Source organism: Alligator mississippiensis, chromosome 4 (assembly GCF_030867095.1).
Source record: "Alligator mississippiensis isolate rAllMis1 chromosome 4, rAllMis1, whole genome shotgun sequence".
NCBI classification, from domain to species: domain Eukaryota; kingdom Metazoa; phylum Chordata; order Crocodylia; family Alligatoridae; genus Alligator; species Alligator mississippiensis.
The window spans coordinates 118,087,382-118,108,026 of NC_081827.1; the positions used below are offsets into that span (position 1 = coordinate 118,087,382).

General features: G+C 44.8%; 1 protein-coding gene across 4 annotated transcripts in view; it reads right to left on the reverse strand.

Annotated features, from left to right (window-relative positions):
- Positions 1-5,522: 5,522 nt before the first annotated feature.
- ADA2 (adenosine deaminase 2) overlaps positions 5,523-20,645 on the reverse strand; it is a 66,657-nt gene continuing 51,534 nt past the window's right edge. For 3 of the 4 annotated variants that reach the window (XM_019489421.2, XM_019489418.2, XM_019489419.2), the window contains exons 4-10: positions 19,111-19,321; positions 15,489-15,616; positions 14,021-14,111; positions 12,980-13,088; positions 12,549-12,706; positions 9,632-9,834; positions 5,523-8,877 (exon numbers count right to left, since the gene is read on the reverse strand). In XM_019489421.2, coding sequence (XP_019344966.2) covers positions 8,769-8,877; positions 9,632-9,834; positions 12,549-12,706; positions 12,980-13,088; positions 14,021-14,111; positions 15,489-15,616; positions 19,111-19,321 — 1,009 coding nt within the window. In that variant the 3' untranslated portion in view covers positions 5,523-8,768. The remainder of the gene's footprint in view (positions 8,878-9,631; positions 9,835-12,548; positions 12,707-12,979; positions 13,089-14,020; positions 14,112-15,488; positions 15,617-19,110; positions 19,322-20,645) is intronic. The other variant, XM_059726521.1, reaches the window with a different exon arrangement.

Genomic DNA, 20,645 nt, shown 5'->3' on the forward strand with positions numbered 1-20,645 from the left:
AGCAAAGCAGGGCTTTGCATACCAACACCATTTTTCTCTTTGTCTGTGATATGGCAACTTTTGAGTGCTGCATCAAATCTATGCCGCAATTTAAGGTCTGTTCTAAGCAGCATCCTCTCAACTGGGGGGGAATCAGAAATGCAGAAGAGAGAAAATGGGGGGATATCAGGTGCTCTGAGCATCTAGTAAATAAAGCTAGGTGCTTCAACCAGGTTCACAACAGTGTAGAGATCAAATATCCAGTTGACAGTAGTCTGTAATACATTTTGGCATTAAAATATCCCCTCATTCTCCCAGCAGATTTAATCCACAAGCCTAACACACAATTGCTGACAGGGATGAACAGTGGGAGAACCTGGTCTAGAGGTAACTGAAAATGTCTTGACGGTGTGGTGAGAATATGTAATGGAGAGGCTGGGAATGGGGACTATGAAGAATCCCTGCCATCCCTGCCATGATGGTAGATAAGCAGAGACTGACTGGAGTACAGAGTCCCCCTGAGATGGTGTGAGAAGGTAGGAACATGGTATGGGTGAAGGGGACAGGGAAGATACACAGATTTCTGGCATGTGGCAGAATGGGGACTGGAGTGTACACAGAGCCCCCAGGCAAGAGAGGAGAGTTGCAAGGCATTCTTGAACAAGGAGGCAATATAGGAGGGCACACACGGAGCCTGTGAGGAAAGGGGGGGATATGCAAGAATGCAAAAAGCTGCTGGTCTCTACAGTAAGGTTGCCCTCCAGAACAAGAGCCTGTGTGGCCATCCAGTGAAGAGTAAATGTTGCTCCCATCCTCAAGGCTGAGGGCACAAACAGGCTTTAGGACTGGGCTTGTGCCACTCTTTAAAAAAAGGCAAAATGACCCAGGGAACTACAGACCAGTTTGCCTCACCTCAATACCTAGAAAGTTACTGGAGCATATTGTAAGGTAGGCCATTTGCAAGCATCTGGAGGAGGAAAGGCTGATCACAAGCAGCCAGCATAGATTTACTAAGAACAAATCATGTCAAACTAATTTGATCTCCTTCTTTGACAAAGTAAGTACTTGAATGGATGAAGGGAATACTGTGGATATTGTGTATCTCGACTACAGAAAGGCTTTTGACAAAGTCCTGCATGACCTTCTCATAAGCAAATTGGAGGAACGTGGGCTGGATAAAACGACTATAAAGTATATAGACAACTGGCTCAACAGCTGCAAGTAATGGGTGCTTATTAACCAGTCCATGTTGGAACAGCAGGAGTTTTTGCATGGGGGCCAACAGGGGTCTGTCCTGGGCCCATTACTGTTCAATGTGTTTATTAATTATTTGGATGCTGGCATAGAAAGCTTTTTGAGCAAAGCTGCAGATAACATAAAACCAGGAAGGATTGTGAACACATGGGAGGATGTGAATGGAATTCAGAAGGCTCTTCACAGATTGGAAAGACGGGTTGAAGCTAACAGGATGAAGTTCAGTGAGGACAAATACAAGGTGCTACACCTCAGGAAGAATAATAAAAATACAGATACAAAATAGGTGATACCAAGCTGGGTGGCAGCACTACGGGGAAGGATCAAGGAGTCTTGGTAGATCACAGATTCAGTATAAATCTGCAGTGTGATGCAGCTCTGCCAAAAGCAGATATGGTTTTGGGATGTAGTTATAGAAGCATTAGGTGCAAGATGCAGGTGATAGTGCCTCTACTCAGCATTGGTTAGGCCTCATCTAGAGTATTGTGCACAGTTGGGGGTCCATATTTTAAAAAGGACATGGAGAAGTTGGAGAGGATCCAGAGGTGGGCAATAAAGATAATAAAGGGCTTAGAAAGTAAGTCGTATGAAGAGAGGTTGAAGGAGCTAAGCATGTTCAGCTTGCAGAAAAGGCACTCAAGAGAGGACATGATAGCAGTCTTCAAATATCTGAAGGGCTGCCATAAAGAAGAGGGAAAACACATTTTCTGTCTTGCTGTAGAAAGTAGGATGCAGACCAATGGCTTCAGGTTGCAGCAAAGTAGATTTAGACTGGATATCAGGAAAAAATTCTCCACTGTTAAAATGGTACGGCAGTGGAATAGACTGCCTAGAGAAGTTGTGAACTTCCCATCACTGGAGGTGCTAAACCAGAGGTTGGACAGCCACTGGTCAGGGATGAACTAGATATAGCTGTGCCAGGAGTGGGGAATTATTTGGGCTAGAGGGCCACTTAAGGAGTTTTGGTGAGCTGTTGAGGGATGGAGATGGGGAGGGTTGGGGAGATGCCTATTGATCCTATCTGTCTGCCACCAGGGGCCTGAGGAGGGAGGGCTACACCCTGCACTGCTTCACTGTGACACTGGACCCAGGCCACAAAGTGTGCAGACTCCTGTGGCAGGTTAGGGTGTTATGTTTTGCATTGTGTCAGCATTGATTGTAACTTTACAATTAGTTTAGATTATGGACTGGGAAGGCTTTAGATAGGGATGATCGCACCTCAGGCAGGTGGTTGGACTAGATGGAGGTCCCTTCCAGCCCTACTTTTCTGTTTCTACGATCACTTTGTACATCTAATATAAAGGCTCATTTGTAAGTCTACACATATCCATGATAAAAAACAGGATAATACTACATGTTCAAGGGACAATTTTGCACCACAATCTAAGGCCAAGCTGGCTGTGACCTATGCTATCCACACCAGAGGGCTCCCACCACGAATAGACTTCCTCTTGCATTTCATGGATGCCAGGAATTCAAACTTGTTATTATTCCAGCCACCCAGCAGGTGTCACTATTGTACCATGAATATGCATATCCAATCACTGACTACTAATAAAAGTTATAGAAATCAGAGCCCATGGAATTCAAGAAATTAGCACGATGTTCTAACTAACATAGAAAATACCCACCTGTATCCAGTTTTTTGGACTGAGGTCTTTTGAGTCCCTGATGGAGGCAGATTTAATTCCTATTTAAGTTACCAGGTTTGGAGGCACCATTTCTTTTCAAAATGCAGTCCTGGTGCCTTTACGTTAAAGGAACACGTAATTGGGTGCCTAAATTCTGGAGCATCTCCTGCCCATAAACCACAACAGTAACTGAGAAAGTGATGGGCAGCAGTGACTCTGCTGAGGTTGCTAAAGGCTGAAGTAAGCTAGAAACTTGCATGTTCAGAGCTGGGAGACTGATGCTGGAGCCAGGTTCTAGGGTCGGGATGACTTTAGTAGCATGACTAATTCTGCATGGCTAGTGTTGACTTCAGCTGCTTTTGCCGTGGATGGGGAAATATGGTTTCCTGCAGAGTGACTCCATCTGAAGAAGCTCCCACAATTTACATATGTGTTCCTGTAAAGCTGGTTAAAGGACTGTATTTTTATATGCCAGGCAATCAGGCCAAAACTTCATTTTGAAAATACTGTGGGAGGAACCTTTGGCACCAGGCCTAACAGATACCACACACCTCTGACATGCTCTGCCCTGTGACTGATGATCCCTCATCCATCTAGTGCTAGACAACTGTCAGGATTCACCTGTGCACTAGCTCCTGTTGGTCTAATTCTCCCCTTATAGGTTAGAGTAACCCCCTTTAACTCCAACAGGTGCTCTTTGTTTCCTTTGCCATGGGAATTGGGCCTTAATCCTCCTTCCCTACATGCCTAACTGGCTTCTAGTCTACAATACCCCATCCAAACTGCCTTGAAAATGCTTCAGTTCCCCTTACCTCCGCCACCTCATGGAGACAACAGACCCTTCTCTTCCTGCTTCACCCTTCACCGCATGGCCACCAGGGCAGAGATCTCATTTTTCCTGCTTTACTGCCAGTACCACGCAGCATTTAAACCCAGGTTTTCTCCTTTCAGGGCTGGCTTTAGGTATATACAACACAGGCAGCTGCTCAAGCTCCTGCTCTTTGTGTTCCCATGTAAAGTCTGCAACACAAGGTATTATCCTATGGCAGAAGCACACAGACAAGTAACACACATACTATTTCTATTAGCTCCTCTCCCCACCACCCTCCATTGGACCTGTAAATTGTGGGAGCACCACCAGGGGTGACAAGGAACAATGGTAATAAGCTGATGGAGAATAGGTTTAGGTCAGAGATCAGAAGGCAGTATTTTACAGTTAGGGTGGCCAAAATCTGAAACCAACTTCCTAGGGAAGTGGTCCTCACCCCTACCTTGGGCAAATTCAAGAGATTGGATGATCACCTGTCTGGGGTCTTGTGAACCCAGCATTCATTCCTGTCTGTGGCAGGATGTCAGGCTAGATGATCTGTTCAGGTCCCTCCTGACCCTAGCTACTATGATACTATGACCTGTGGCATCTGCAACACAGATAGCAGCTCTCATATTTACAGTCCAATTTCTTAAGGTGCTTTTACAGTGGGAGTCCCCACCAAACTGCTTTTCACATTCTTGCTTTCCTCTCCTGCATAGCCCCACATCTCTGCTACAGCTCAGTCTGTTATCTTTTTGATCTAAAGATGGGCAAGTGAAAGGGAAAGAAAACAGTTAATTGTATTTCATATGGGAAAGGCACAGCTCAGACTTTCACTTATTTGCTGATTAGCAGAGAGAAAAGACTTGATTGTTGTTATTGCTACTGGAACAACTGGAAAGCTATAAAAAGAGTGACTGTAGTTAGCCAACTAGGCTTTGCAGGGCTAAGTGTCTAATTGTTTATTCCCTGTCTACAGGATTGTCTCCAAAGAGCAGGTCTTTTCCTATAGGTTACTAAAGTGACCAACAGGGGAGGATTTTCCCTATGGGGAGGCACTTGGTCTTGACATCTCTCCAGCACTAAGAGTTCAGTGGTGATGATTAAAGTGAGGCTTTGCCTGGATCTGGAAGTCACTTTGGTCCTGTTGTTGAGATCATGACCAACATGAAGTTTAGACCCAAGGGCTCATTTGGGTCCATCACTTCATCAGCTGCTGTCTGAGCTGTGCCTGATTGCTGTATAGAGCACTGATAAGGTGGTTCCTCAATTTTGCTTAGACACTGAAGCACAGCTTATATCAGAATAGGCTGTAGAAGAGTGGATTAGTCACCTGAACTCTCTTGGGTATGAGATTCATTTGCTTCCATCTGGTCAGGAAGATGTTACCTGAACATCCATGAGCAAGTTTCTTGTGTAGATTTATTGCAGTCCATTTCATTTGGCTGAGTGTGATGCCAGCCATGAGCAGAAACACATAGATAGCCGTGTTAAGTCAAGTAGAAGGCAGGTAAATTTGCAACTTATAAACTAACAAAAGTGTGTGTGTGTGTGTGTGTGTGTGTGTGTGTGTGTGTGTGTGTGTGTGTGTGTGTGTGTACTACAAATTTTTGTGAGCTGAGGCTCAAGTACTGAGGCGTAGCAGAGTACCTGTATAGTGTTACCAGTAGGTAATATCTGTGTGATGATATGAAAAAATCCTCAGTGAGACTATGAGATTTCCTGCTTTAGGGATGTGATTCTGACAGGTGCAAAGTACTCTTTACTCCCCTGGAACAGCTCAGGAATGATCCTTTAGTAAAGTGGCATTTTGAGACAGAGAAAAAAAAAATCACAATCGAAACAGGTTTAGAGATTCATAAAGTTTATTTAAAGTTTATTTAAAGTTCTGAAAGAGCCAAAATCAGGACTGTTAGTATGTTTGTACAGCTCTTCGCACAATGGGGATCTGACTCCTGCTTGGGATCAAAATCCTCAAAGCATCACCACCAATAAGAGATGGTTTTAGACCAAACCCCATGTTCACAGCTCAGGTAGTCTCCGGAGATACTTGAATCCTAGCCTGGCTCCATCTACCTGGTTCTTGTTCCAAAATGGTCCACTGAAATCCATGGATTTTCACATCCCTAAAGTTGGGAAAATTTGGATCCCACATCAGATTCTGCAGCTGGGATCTCTCTGTGGAATAATGCAAATGCTACAGGAGATAAACCACCCCCAGCAGTGAAGCAGTCCAAGCCAGGCCTCCTCTCATCTGTTGCTCATGGGAACTGGATGTGACACCTGCTGTAGGTATCGTTCAGCCATTGCCAGAGGTGCTTAGGAGAATTTCACGTCACAGATCCCACTCAGAAGAGAGAGACAGAGAGAAATGTAGCACAGATCCACAAGCAGAGGAACCAGGGACTCCATTCAATTCAGACTTACTACATGAAAAAAATCTGGTTATGATGGTAAAGAAAATGTTTTCTGCCATCAGATCCACAAAGCAAGATTTCTCTTGTGGTAGCGCAAATCACTGGGCTGCGCACTAATCCAAAGATGGGTACATTTAACATGACAGTTCACCTCCCTGCAGCCTCCATTCAAGGTAACCATTTGGAGAATTTCAAATCCCGTTGGTTCTGCACAATGTAAACCTGCCAGTTAATACAGAACCCATAGTTACGAGAAGCAACACTCACTGAAAGGCTCAAAGTCCTGGGATCTTTGCACCAGACTGCCTGTCAAGAAGCATGAGTCCCTGCACACTTATATCAAGATGCATACCAGGCTCTTGGCTACAAACTCCATCGGCTGTAGCCCATTAAGATCCCAGCTGGAGTCTGGCAGAGGTAGACCAGATCCTACAGCTAAAACGTTTGGATGGTTATAGAAGCAAATGGCTCAAAGGCCCAGAGGCTGAACCTGCAGGAGAATCGTGGAGTGTATGGCACTTATTGCCAAGCCCAGAGGCTTCTCACAAATCTGGAAATGGAGTAGACACCATTGAAACTGCCCTAGAGATATCAGAGTACCTTCTACAGTCATATTCATAGTTACCTTCACCCTAACATCAAAGAATAGCACCAAAGGGAGAACCAACTCGCTGGAGAATAAGAGCTCCTCCTCCATTCACACACAGGAAAGCTGAAATTTGCTCAACAGGCCCAAAAGGACCTGGACTGAGCCCAACCACAAACATGTCACCCATTCTCATGTTTTCCTCACTATTACATTAGTCCCACAGCCACTATTTTTAATCTGAAACAATATGTCACATCCCACTACAATACATTGCAGTGTAGTTTTCATTAATATTATGTCTTTCTTAAACCTCTGAACCTGCACCTAGTAAGACTTGTTTAGGGTTTAAGAGCAGCTGTGGGTAGTGCAGGAAGGACATGAAGATACATGAGCCACAGATGATGAAATGGGGGTTGTTGTGCTTGAGAAGGAACTGATGATGAGTGACACACAGATGTGTTACCTGTCTACATCCCCATTTTCTATGCTTTGCATTGGTGGGCCCTGCAGTCTAGTAATCTAAAATTACCCATATATTTTGAATGAGCATGTCCAGAGGCATTTTTAGGCTGGATTAATTTTTGAGAATTTAAAATTGTATTCGTTGTGCACCTGTGACATAGATGAACCACCTTTGTTATATGTGTAGCATTTTGACTTAAGATCAATGGAAATAAAATACAATGGCTAGGCAGCTCAGGACAACTAACACACATTTTAACATGAGGAAGTTAGTCTGAATGATAAATCAAAACATTCCAGGCCTACCAAGTCTCATGCATTAAGGAGAGAGACCTTTGGAACATTTAGGAACAGTTGTAAAGTCTTTACAATAGACCCTTAGCTGGTGTAAATCAGTGCAGTTCCATCCAAATCAGAGATGTCTCAATTTCCAACAGTAGAGGAACTAGCCCCTCAGGTATTACACTAAAAAAATTCATTGAGTCTGCTGAAGTGACATCTTAAGAGGAATTTTTTTAAGTCTCCTTCATTCAGAATTGTCAGGTCTGCAGTTATTCTGGCCAAATGCTTTCTATTTCTCCTGTATTTACTGTGTTCTTTTAAGAGTTTCTATTTGTTTGGTAACTGTGCTGTTGCTGCTTTCCCTTTTTTCTGCTGAGTTGGTAACTGAAGGACACTGCAATGGTATTAGATATCAACAGCCAGAGTCTAGTTCTCTGCTAGGCTGGAGATCCAATTATTATGAACTCAGGATATGAAACAGAGCAGACTCAGGGGCAGATCCTGCCTTGGGATCGAATAGCACAGACCCATGTTGAATCCTACTGAAATCAATGGGATTAAATCACATGGGTGCAGGGGCATCTGCTACTGGATCCCAATTCAAAGTCAGAGTTTTATTTAATCTGGATACAAGAAGTTCCTCTTGAAGTCAGAGGCCACTTCTCCAGGTGAAGAAGCCTTTTGGAGTCTGTACCAAGGTGAGTGGAGAAAGAAGGTACACCTTCTTCCAGAAAGCATTTTAGCCAGGAAAGTGCTTGTACACCTCCATCAGCTTGTTTCTAGCCTTCATAGTTCCTGAAATACCAAGCCCTAGAACAAGTCCTGACTCTTCAGTCTAACCATGCTACTCTTGGCAGCAGCCCTAAGGTTGCACATAACACGAGTGAGTTATTTTCATTCCTTGCCTTCCTGAAGGTCAAGGTTAGTGGCCCAAATGGCAGGATGCTTGTCTGAGCAACTTCCTGAGGAGAAACCTATGTTGGAATGATAAGGTGAAATGCCGAGGTCCTTGTAGAGTCAGAACTCCAACAGACTGCCATTTCAAAGTGGGGTTCCCCAAGTGAAGACTTCAGGATTTGGCCCATCATGGTTTGAATAGCATTTTGATCATTTCCTGCAGGTTTAAATTTGTGTTTTGAAGGCTTATTGTTGTGCTTCATCTGAGACTTTTATAGAGGGCCTTGTGCTGTTTATAACTCCAATTGGTCAAAATCACCCAGCTCCTAGTGAAGGTTGGAGGTCCACCTGCTCATACAATGTGGAAAAAGAATGCTCTCGGTGCTAGCAGTGGCCATTGTTCACTCCAGCTTGCTATGTTCTCTTTGACATGGGTCTTCCCCCTCTTAGAGCTCTCTTGGGAAAACACCAGAGAAGTCAGCTATAAACTGGTTCCATTTTTTCTGCCAGACCTCTTCAGCTTTAGCTTTCTCCTCTGGCTGCATGGAGCTGTATCTGCAGGGGGAAAAGGAATCAGGATCAGACTGGGACAGAAGGGGAGGGGCAGCATACTTCAGGATCAGTGACCAAAATAAAAAAAAAACAAACAAACAAACGAGAGAGAGAGACGGAGGCTTACTCTTGCCTCAGCTGCAAGTTTAGAAACATCCCCTGGACTTATTCCTATATGGCAGAAAATAGAAGGTCCCTTACAACTCTGTTGGAACACTAGGATTGATATGGGTATTGATACCAGATCTGGCAAAGATATTCAGGTATATGCAAGAAGGGAGAACAGACACACAGGCAAGGCAGACAGACAAAGAGATGTTCTATTAACCAAGCATAGAGTGGATGGTCAGATCCCCAAAGTCCTGTGCTATGGGGCATTTAAAGAGAGGATTTTGAGTCTACATATGTGCCCAACTGCGCAGTTGTTACTGCATAGACATTTAGTACTTACCTTAGAAATTACTAAATGACTGCACAGTAACCGCTGATATTATGCAGTCCCAATGCCACATGGGTCATTTCCGATCCTACTGTACAGTAGTTCACTGCTATTGCGCAGCAGCAGCAGCGTCACAGTTCATGCCTGCTGATACTACGTCACTGTAGCAATGAGCTACGTAGCATCTCGTGTAGACACACCCACAGAGTGCTAGCCCATCTGCAAAGGGGCTTAGGTGGAGAAAGCAAAACAGGTGGGCATACTGGGCAGCCAGGCATCTCTCTTGCTATAACCCAGAGTGTGAGAGCAGCAACTCACTTTAGAGAGTTCAATGCCAATTGTTTCAAGGTCCTCAGATCAGCATTCATCCCTCCAATGCCCATGAACACTTCGTAGAAGTCATACGACACTCCCTTTGCTCCAAAGACAGATGGGTCATCTGGACTGACCACTATGGGGTGTCCATCAGCAATCAGCTCAGCAGCAGGATGGTTCCTCAGATCAGATACTAACTTTAGGACCTTGGTGGTGGGGAAGAAGCCAGGATGGGTTATTTAATTCTATATATTTCTATTGTAAATGTATATGTTCATGGTAACCACTTTAGCAGCTATGTTTTTATTATGCATTTGCCAGCACTTAGCACTGTGCAGTGTGTGACATGGTTTCTTCCCCCACAGGTACACTGTTGTCTCAGTTTTCCCTCCTTCTGTGCCCCCAGGGACTTGCATATCACATTTAGTTCTATTTCAAACTAAAGCCTTCCTTTCTTTTGAATCTAGGCACTTGTATCAGGTCCCTGCCCTTCCTAAGCCCCTCACTAAATCTAGTCCCAAGCTTCTGATCTTTGTTTTGGAGAGCTGTCTCCGCTTAGACAAGAGCCCTATACTGAATTGAATCCTGCTCCCATTCCACTGTAGTCCTTCCCTCTCTCACTCCTTCCTGCATTTTACATTGCTGTACCCTGCAACAACTTAAATTCCTCTTAATCCCACACTGGGGACAGTTCTGACTGATCACTAAATTAAGTCTGTTTCCACAAATTCCAACATGTTGATTTTTTTTTCCCTGATAAATCCCTGCCCACAAAAAATTTTATTGTTCCTGCTCCTACTGGCATGTCAAGGAGGCCTTGCAGGTCCTAGCCATAGCCTGCTGCTGTTGCAGGACCCTACTCTAAACCACAAACATTGTCACCTCTTGTATCCCTGGGTACTAAAACCAGTACAGCAGCAAGGACCTTCCTATTTCTTGGGCATATTAAGGTTAATTAGCCCAAGCTCCCATGACTAAACTGCTTGCAATCCCCAAGATAGCTCAGATATCTCTAACATTTCCACAGATCTGTATCTTTAACGTGTTAAACTGTTCCTGGCTCCAATACAACTAGTTTATCACATGTTAAAGATATGTTATTTTGTCTACACAAAACTACAAATCCTAATTTAGACAACTGCTGTTATTAAGGTGTAGCTAAAGTCTCCTAGATGAGTGGTGCCCAACCTTCCAGCCCCACAGGCAGGATGAGTGGCTTAGACTCAGTCCATGGACCAGATCCCATATGGGATTGATATGTGGGGTTGGTCCATGGGTACGATCCACTACACTGGCTTGACCCTGGATCTGGCTGTGTGCCAGCCAAACCCTGTGAGCCCAGATCTGTCTGCAGAGCAAACCTGTTTGTTGGCCCCACCATGCACCTGCATGATATAGCACACAGGGCCACATTATTTGACCCACAGCACTCCTCATGGAGCCAGAAATTTGGCAACAGGTGACTGGCAATTAACACTGCTAGTCCCACCTGTCACCAAATTTCTGGACCAGCAAGTAGCCCCATGGGCTAAATGACACAGTTCTATAGGCCAAAGGTTGAGCACCACTGTCCTAGACTGAACCAAGAGTTTTGTTTTATACAGCCCCACAGTCACTCATGTAACTCCATGCTCTATTTATCTGATTATTAACATTTCTAAAACTCTAGCTTTAAATGGGCCACATCCCTGTAATGGATGTGCTGGAGTGTACACATACCCACATGACCAGCTTCCTGTTACATTGTGTTGGTGCCAAGAGGCATATAACTAACAATTCAAATCCCTGATTTTATCTTCTGGGGGAGAAAGGGGACACGGAGCACCCCATTTGGGGTTGGGGCTGGAGCCACAAAAGCTCCCCCACCACTCCACATGCCCCTTTCCCATGCTCCTTCTGCTCTGTGCATCCCTTTCCCCATGCTTCCCCTGCACTTTATGCCCCTTCCCTCCACTCTTTCACTCCACACTCCCTTTCCCCTGTGCCCTACATGTCCTATTCCCTCTGCCCCTTCCCCACATTCCCCTCATTCTACGTGTCCCTTCCCCATGATCCCCCTGCCAGCCCTTCCCCTAGGGTCCCCCCTGCACTATGTACCCAGGTTACCTCCCACACCACGCACTCTATCCCCATGTGGCAGAAAGTGTGAACAGGTGAACGGCACAGGGGTGAACATGGGGAATGGGCATGCGGTGTGGGGGGAGCACAGAGAGAGGGGTACGTAGGGGAAGGGGCACATGGAGTGAGGGAAGCACAGGAAAAGAGTGCAGGGATGGATGCATACTGCAGGAGGGACCATGGAGGAAAGGACACACTCCCCTCACTCCATATGTCCCTTCCCCTATGCCTCCCCTTGCTCTGTACAACCTTTCCCCCTGCAACCCTCTACCACACTTTCCCCTGCGGTCCCCCCCATACCACCCACCCCTTTCCCATTCTCTCCAATGCACCCCTTACCTGCCACATGAGCCACCCTGGCCCCCTCCAGAGCCAAAGCAGCTGCTTGCCTGGCCCATACTCTAAAATGAGAGGTTTATTTCCCCATGCTGAATGGGGGGAACCTTGTATCGTATTAAATTAAATACAGTATGATCACCAGAACCCCCCACACAGAAAAATATGTTTCCACCCACCTTCCAAAAGCAGAACACTGCAAGATCCTCCACATAACATCCTCCCAAAATGACCTTTCCTGGCAAAATGAGTCAGAATAGGAGGTCATGCAATAGGACAGGATCAGCTGGACCTGTGTTGTTATAACACAGATACTTCATGCTGCCCCAACCCTTAGCTACCACACATACGAAAACAAACACATGTTGAGGAACATCATGTTGCAGGTCACCTATCAAATGCTAAATGTCTGTTCCAAGGTCCCAGCTCCTGGCTTCAGACAAAAGATTTCTCAGGTCAGTTCTACCTGGTTAGAGATTGGACAGACTTCTATAGGAACATCCATCTTCCGGGACAAGCTCCTGGCTACTGGATGTTTATTGAAGGTAAGTCCATGGCCAATCCGGCTAGTATTCAACAGCAAAGCATCCAGTACATTGTTGTCTGCAGAGGTTCCTTGCCAGTCTGAGGAGAGAAAGCAAGCTACAGATCAAATGCAGTCCTATATAGAAACAAACAACCTTCTAAACCAGGTAGATGACTTAAATAAATGCACCAATATAGACTAATAGCAGTCCTCACAACTACAGTTTCAGTTTTTCTCCTCCACCTATCAGACCACCTTATGCCTGGGACGCTGTGAAGCACAGAGGGGCACCAAGTGAACAAATAATACATTGAATATAAATACATCATTCCAGCAATAAAGGTGGAGAGGATTTGTGTCCTCATGCTTACCAGTCTCACCAGCATGGAAAAAGTAAGGCAAATGGACTCCTAGAGAATATGGAATGGTCAGGATATCCTTCAGCTCCCAGAGAGAGTGTCCTTCGTCCTCATACCCAACCTGGGAAGAAGGAAAATGATTCTGAATATGCAGGGGGTGATCACAGTGAGCTTGAAACAACCCTATGTTTCTAACTGCACTGAAATTTCACAACTCTAGTTCCACTTCTATTAAATACTCTGGATCAGAGCCACAGCTGAAGAAAATTGCCTTCATTCTATTCATTTCAGTAGAACTGTATTGGTTGATAGCAGCTTAGAGTCTGGCCCTTTGCACAAGATATTCCATACACATGGGATTAGCAAGAATTTAGGGTAGCCATTAAAGATACCAATTGCCATTGCATCAGATTAGATTTTACATATTTTTGTGCTAATCACTATTGAAAAGGAGGGGGTCTTATTTTTGAGAGAGTAGATGATACAAAAGCAGAAAGCCTAGGACAGAGGTTACTGCCCCTTGCACTTCACCCTGACAGATCATCCAATATTATAGATTGTGCTTGCTGTCAAGGAGAAAGGTAATCGACATCAGCATTCCTGGAAATGGTTTTCTTAGGCAGTCTTCCCTTATGTCAGTCCCAAACTAAAATATTGCAATACCTGAGCTTGGTGCTCAGGAAGGGGTGCTTTTGATCAAGTGGGTGTCAGTCTTCCCTCCAGGGATTCCTGCACTCTTAGGTGCTGTTGTGCTGCGGGGGTCCTTGAATGAAGTTGAGATTGCTATTGCTGGTGGTTGCTTCACCTCCTGAACACAGGAGGTTATAAGTTTTGCTCTGAGGTATTAAACAGGTACTTTACCCTAGAAGGGCTGCATTTCAGCAGTGGGTACCTTTGAAAATAAAATGCCATGAGATCCTACAAGCTGAAAGGGATATGCTGTAGTGGGGCGACATATCAGAAGTGGGTATTGCTACATTCGATGTGTACCAGTAATCACACCCCAGCCGTTCTAATGTTATATAATAAACTAAGAAAGAAAAACAAGGTTACCAGGTCAAATCCTGCTAAAGTGTCCGGGAACTGGGCTCTGAGCAACATGGCTGTGTAGATGGCTTCTTTAATCTGGGAAACATTCAGCATTCTACAGAAACAAGAAAGACAGAGAAAGGTGCTGGTGCTTACTTCCATGAGACTGATTTCTCAGGTACTACAAACTGGCAGTTTAAGGGAGCAGCCAAAAACATTATCAATTCCTGAATCAGACTACTTCAAGCCACCTTAGTAATCTCAGGTCAGATGCACTAAAAGAATACTATGACAAAGTAGTGTTGGAGTGTTTTTATCGCTATGATAGTCCAGGAAGTATATGAGCAACAAGGGTTTTTATGATCTTTTATTAGATCAACTGAATAGTTGAGACAAAAGTTTGACAAGCTTTTGGGCACATCCTGCCCTTCCTCAGGTATTATGAAAGAGGCATAGGAAAAGCACAAATGACTGTGCAGTTATCCAGGGGGAACCAAGAGTTGCGAGATGAGGCAGCATCTTTCATTGGACTAACTTGTCTAATGGGGATAGAGAAGAGACAAGTTTTCAAGCTTCAAGAACCCTTCTCCAGGTCTAGGAAAGAAGCAGCCACATTCCAGGCTAAGTAGACATTAGAACCATTGCTTTAGTTTAACCTAAGCATGTTAATGAATTTGAAAGGGAAGTGGGCAGTTACCACCTGTGAAACAAAGAGACGTTAACAGAGGGAGGTAAGTTATAGTGAGCCATAAAACCAAGTCTCTGTTAAGTCCATGGTTTTTGGTGTCCAATAAAGTTACAGATAAAGGCCCATCTTGTGGGGGTATTGTGTAAGTTTCCTTTGATGACAAGGACTGTGAAGTCATAGGTGTTTTGTGAAAAGAGTTCTCTCATCTCCCTGTACATCAGGGCCCCAACAGCACTTCTACCAGGATAGGACTCACAGGCCAATTTACTCACTACACAGCAGACTGGTCTGTTGAGGAAATGTTGAAATATGTTTGGTGTTTATTGTACTGGGGTTGTTCCCTTTTGTCTTTTAAATTGTATTTCAAAGTTAACTTGCCAAAGAATCTGCTAGCCTGGAATATTTATAAAGGCTAAAGGATACATGGTCCCTGTACAGTACCAACAACTCTGGCTGTTCTGCCACTGCTCCTGCTTCTGCAGAAATGGAGGCTACATCAAAACCCAGGGCTTTGAGAAAATGCACTTCTTTCTCAATGTATTCACATATAGAAAATTACTACAAACACTCTGCTTCAGCCACTGACACATGCTGGGTAGTACTAATACTGTAGGCCTCACCGTACCTGGAATCAACACTGTCAGCATCACTTCTAGGTTATCAGTAAGAAACTAGAGATAACATCTCTTTCTGTTGTCACCTACTATACTATTTTATATTCATTGCTCCCACCTGCACCATAACATGACTGTTTACGCAGATCGTTCTTACACACACACCCCTAACTAGGGCATCAGCTCCTACCTGTGTGCTGTAAATATAATCTTTGCTCCAATAAAATCGGGATGATCTTTAACAAACTGCCTTGTCACCTCCCGATATGTCACCACAGACCACGATTTGTTGTGTGTGGTACCATCCAATTCATACACCTGGGGGAAGAACAAACACATCCAAACAAAAGGTAAAACAGAGAGCAGTCTGTGATTATATAGGAGGCAGAAATTAAATTTGAGGGAAGGCTGGAACAAATCCGAAGTAACTTGTGGTTCAGGTAAGGAAAGGCAGGTGTGCGCCAAGGGGAAAAAAAAGGACAAGTCATATTGTTCGGTATATTTTTTTCTTGAAGGCATTATTGAACAGCAGTTTGGTTTCCTGATGTATCACACAAGAATCAGGCTTCTAAATATACTTATATAGCAAGGAAGTGCCACTGAGGTATGGAAGTCTTTGGAAGAACACATGTTCTTGCTTTTGAACACATCACAGTCTGGAGTACAGTACTTTAACTACACATTCGTTTGATTGTTCACAAGGATGCTGTTTTACCATGGGCAGCTTGTTAATGATGGCAGACAGGACAGCAAGGGCAAGAAAGGAAGGGTTGGTCTTCCAGTAAGGCACTGGATTAGGACTCAGGAGTTTGGGTTGCCACTAGGACTCTAGTGCCCGTTTTTGCCAGAGATCTTCTGGGTGACTTAAGACAAGTTGCTTAATCTCTCAGTAAACTGCGAGTAACCCTTGATAACTGTTCTTTTGGTGTACCCTGGAGAGAACAATACTTCTTTTCTCTCACCCTTTCTCTCATTCATTTAGTTTGGGAGCTCTCCAGTGCAGGGGTCCCAATTTCAGCTGAGGCCTCCGCTACTTATTACTGTAATAGGGAGCCCTAACCCTTTTACTGAGAAAGGGGTGAAGAGTGAGATGAACCCAAAGGTCCCTTTAGGAACAAGATTTTTGTGGCCTGGAGGGACAAGGCAGTTTGAACTTGGCTTTGGAGCAAGTAAGGGGCCTCACCCCCTTCAAAACCCAGCAGAGCAGAAGTCTCCAGTCAGTGGAAGCTGCAAAGGAGGAAAAGAGGGGTGCACATGGCAGTAAACAGTCCAGGGAGGATAAAAGCTAGAGGAGTAGGGCTACCAGCTTCTGTGGGTAATAAGCTACCTAGGGACAGGTTTCACAAACACTAAGCCACAGACCAGAAATAAGCTAAGGGCAGCAAGCTGGTACAGAAGCTGCTTAGTTAGAAACAATTGACCCAGGACTATGAGGACACCTCTTGTGAAGCAGCTTAAAGGTAAAGAAGGCTGCAGATTGGATAATAGGACATGGCTGCAAGGGGTCTGAGAAGCAGGGATCAGCTGACCAGCAGGGGTGAGGCTGGCCAGTATATAGGCTTGCCCCAGGGCAAATTGGGTGCTTTAGTCCTGAAAGCTGGGAGGAGAGGGGCTTTCTTGGAAAACATGGGGAGTTAAGCTCTACAAGGAGACCAGGAGCGTAGTTAGGGTAGAGGAGCATCTCTCTGTTGGTAAGTGTGTCCAGATGGGGTAAAGGTTTGGGTTAATGCTTGTTTTTGTCCACCCAGGGAGGGTATGTTTCTGTTAAGAGTCTGTTTATAGAAACCAGTAGCTTGGGAGTGCCTATAAGGGGTGGTTTGGAGGCCACACAATAGGGTGCTTTGGCACATTACTGCAATTTTGAGTAGTACAAGAGCCAGGACCCTGAATCAGAGAAGCTGAAGCCAGAACAGATGGGCTGAAGCCAAAGCAGAGACCAGAAGCCTGAAAGAGTAGAGACTGGGCCAGGGGCCTGCAGGAACAGGAGCTGGCAGGGCTAGGAGGCCTGGTAAAAGGAGACTAGGACCTGTGATAGATGGGTGTGGCTACTGGGCCATGATTGCCTTTGCTCTTTCCCCACTAGCTGTAAAGAGCCAGCGGCTAAGACTACTGCAAGGCATGCAGCATCAAGTTCCCTGTAAGATGTGAGGGCAACCTCCCTGGATATTAAGGCTGGATCAAGGCAAAATGGGCAAGCTTAAAAGATCACAAAGGGATGGGGGAGTGCAGGATTAGTCTGCAATTAGAAGCATCTGAGCCACCTGTTGAGCAGATCCTGTCAAGACTACTAATAATAAACAGAAGAGGTCCTATCCTAAAATTATAATGGATGGGCACTAAAATCTGCTGCAGTGCCCTGCCTTATTTTTACACTTACATCCTGCTCTATCCAGAAGGGCTCGGAGTTGTTTACGATAACAGCCAAAACCCACAGAATAAGAAACAAAACCAAACTCCCCAGTTGCCAGTCTCAAAAACTTTGAAAATCGCCTTCCTGTCATCCAGGAGAGCAAATCCCCAACCACCATGTATGTCTAGATGTGAGAATTCTTCCCACTCCCCACCATCCTCTTCCCCCATATACCTCCTCTGTGTTCCTCCCCACAATCTACAGAGCCTTTGGCCTGCCTTAAAATGCATATCTTCTCCTTCCCCCAACAAACACTTTTTTAATTTCCTGTTGGAACAGGGAACTAATGGAAAGACCTTCTACCTCCACTTCAGGGCAATAACAAAGGGCTTCTTCCAGGAGTCCCTGGAAACTGAAGTCTTATTTCTCTACATGGGCAAATGCAGGACAAAATTCTCCCAAATGCCTTGGGCTGAAAACAGACAACCGGTTCAATTTCAAATTGAAACCTGTCTCCTTTTGTAATGAACCCCAGACCTTACAGAGAAACAAACCCATTTTCTCTCATCAAGTTACCTGTGAAGTATCCAAATTAACACATTGCCTTGGAACAACCCATTTAAACCTTCTGTCATATCTTAAACTAATCAACGCCCCCTTAAACGGGGTTGTCTGTATTTAGCCTTGGAGATGATATAGCAAGAGCATTCTGTAAGTGTGAAGCTAGTTTAGTCTCTGTGTTCATAACACAACCTGATTACTGAAACAAAGGCATCTGAGGCTGTTTAGAATTATGGAATAGTTAGTTACACTAGCCACATTAGAGAAACTGTAACAAAAAAAATTAACAATTTAAATATCAATATTATTTTCCTTAGGTGTCGGTCCTAATTATGCAAAATGGAGCGTTCATACCTCTCGGCAGTATCATTTCAAGCTGTCTGCACTCCCTAGAAGATAACACGCATCAGGTCATGTTCTGTTGATGTTTGTATTGTTTCACCTATTTAAGAATATTTTCTTGGAATAAGGTAAACTGTTGTTCAAAGTGCTATTACTATTCCTGAATAACTGCACGTTCCTGAATAACACTCTGACTCTGCCCAGGATGTTATTTTGGAAGAGCTAAAGTGGAAAAACCTATTCTGAAATAGCTCTGCCAGTCAGTTTCTCCATGAAGACAAGCCTTAATCTTGCCTTCACGATCATAAAGGCTAGACACAATCTTTATAAAGAAAAAGCAGTGAAGAGTGGATGGTACAATAAAACTAAACAGCGATTAAACCTAAAATCTTGCCTGTGTTCAATGTTCTGCCTAATTATATCTTTACCTAAAACTATGAAATGAAACATGTTTTTCCTGTCCCACTGGGTCAAGCGTACAAGGCTGTGAATCTTGTGGCTGGAGAAAAGTTAGAGAAACAACATCTTGCAGGAATCCAGAGAACCAAAAAGTGCATACCTGTGGGAGTATTGCTCTTATCTCGACATACTGGATGTTATCCTTGTAGAGTTCCAGCAGCCCCTGATAGAAATAGGCCTTGAACACGGGTGCATAGCAGACAAGGCCAGAAGCAGTGAGAAAGGCATTTTCAAATTTTTTCCAAATAAAAGCCTGAGTTGGGTAGGCCACCTCTGGATCATCTGTCACCAGAGTCAGGTTCTTCAGCAAGCTAGAAAAAAAGACAGGGGTGGAAAAGGAAGCAGAACAGCTAAATTTGGGAGCCTATGACACAAGTTGTCCCTGTGTGCCATGGAAACACAAAACATAATCCTTCCAATGCAGATTTGAGCCTCCACTGAAGGACAAACTGTATAAATGTGGAATTCTGACACTCACCACAATCTCCACCGGTGTTTTAGATTGGGTGCTCAACCTGAGTGCCAAATGTGGCCTTATGGAGCCTTGGTATCAGGCCCATGGGGCTCCCCATGGGTCAGGCAGTTTGGCGTTGGAGGAACAGGGCAGTACTGTCGCTCCTCCCTGCTGCCAAAATCCCAAGCCCCATGGGGTGGGTTGGAACCAAGCTATAACTCCTCCCCTACACAGCTAGATCAAGGCCTGGCCATGCCCCCTTCCCTCTGCACAGCCAGGTTGGGGCCAAGCTGCACCCCCTCCCCTCTCAACCCCCTATGGGGCCAGGCTATGCCCCTTTCTCTCCACCTGGCTAGGCTGGGGCTGGATCATGCCCTCTGCCCCCACATCTGGTCAGGTTGGGGCCTGGGCACACTCCCTCCCCACCACACAGTTGGGCCAGGACCCCTTCTCCTTGTGGCTGGACTGGGGCTGGGCTGCCCTCCTCCCTCTGCACAGCTGGATGTGGTCCTGCTGCACTTGCCCTGGGCACTGGATTTGGTCCACTGGCCAGATCCAGCTCACATAGGGATTAAGCTCTACCCATCTGGCCTGCCAGACAAAAGCATTGAGCATCACTATTTTAGATAATCTAAAAGAGGGGAAGGAACAGGAAAGGACGTGAACAATAGTACCTAGCACAATGGGAACCCACCTTTGTTAGGATATTTCTAGGCACTACCACAGTACAAAAAGTGACACCAATTACCAACTGAAGCAAGAGAAGAAATGACATCCCGCTCCCAAGTTAAAATGTGGCTCTGATACTAGTTAGCAGTCTACTCTGGTAAACTCTGCCCTCTCTCCAGCATGGTCTACTTATTACAATTCAGTCAGGTAACCCCTGTCAGATACTAGTTTAGTACCAGCACAGTTATCTCCCCTGGTGTCTCTAATACATATTGAATATGCAGAACAAAATGTCTCTCTGGAGAAGAAAAAAATCTCTTATCTTATTTTACCAATCAAAAGATCATGATCTGCAGACAGCAACCACCTGGCATAACTCAGAATTCCTACATATTTTTTACTGGTTTGGAAGGTTGTTTACTTTGCAGCACTTGCATAAGTCTCCTTAACAAAGACAGAAAGGACAGCAAGTAGTATTATCAAGTGGAATTTGGTGGAAACAGATAGCAATT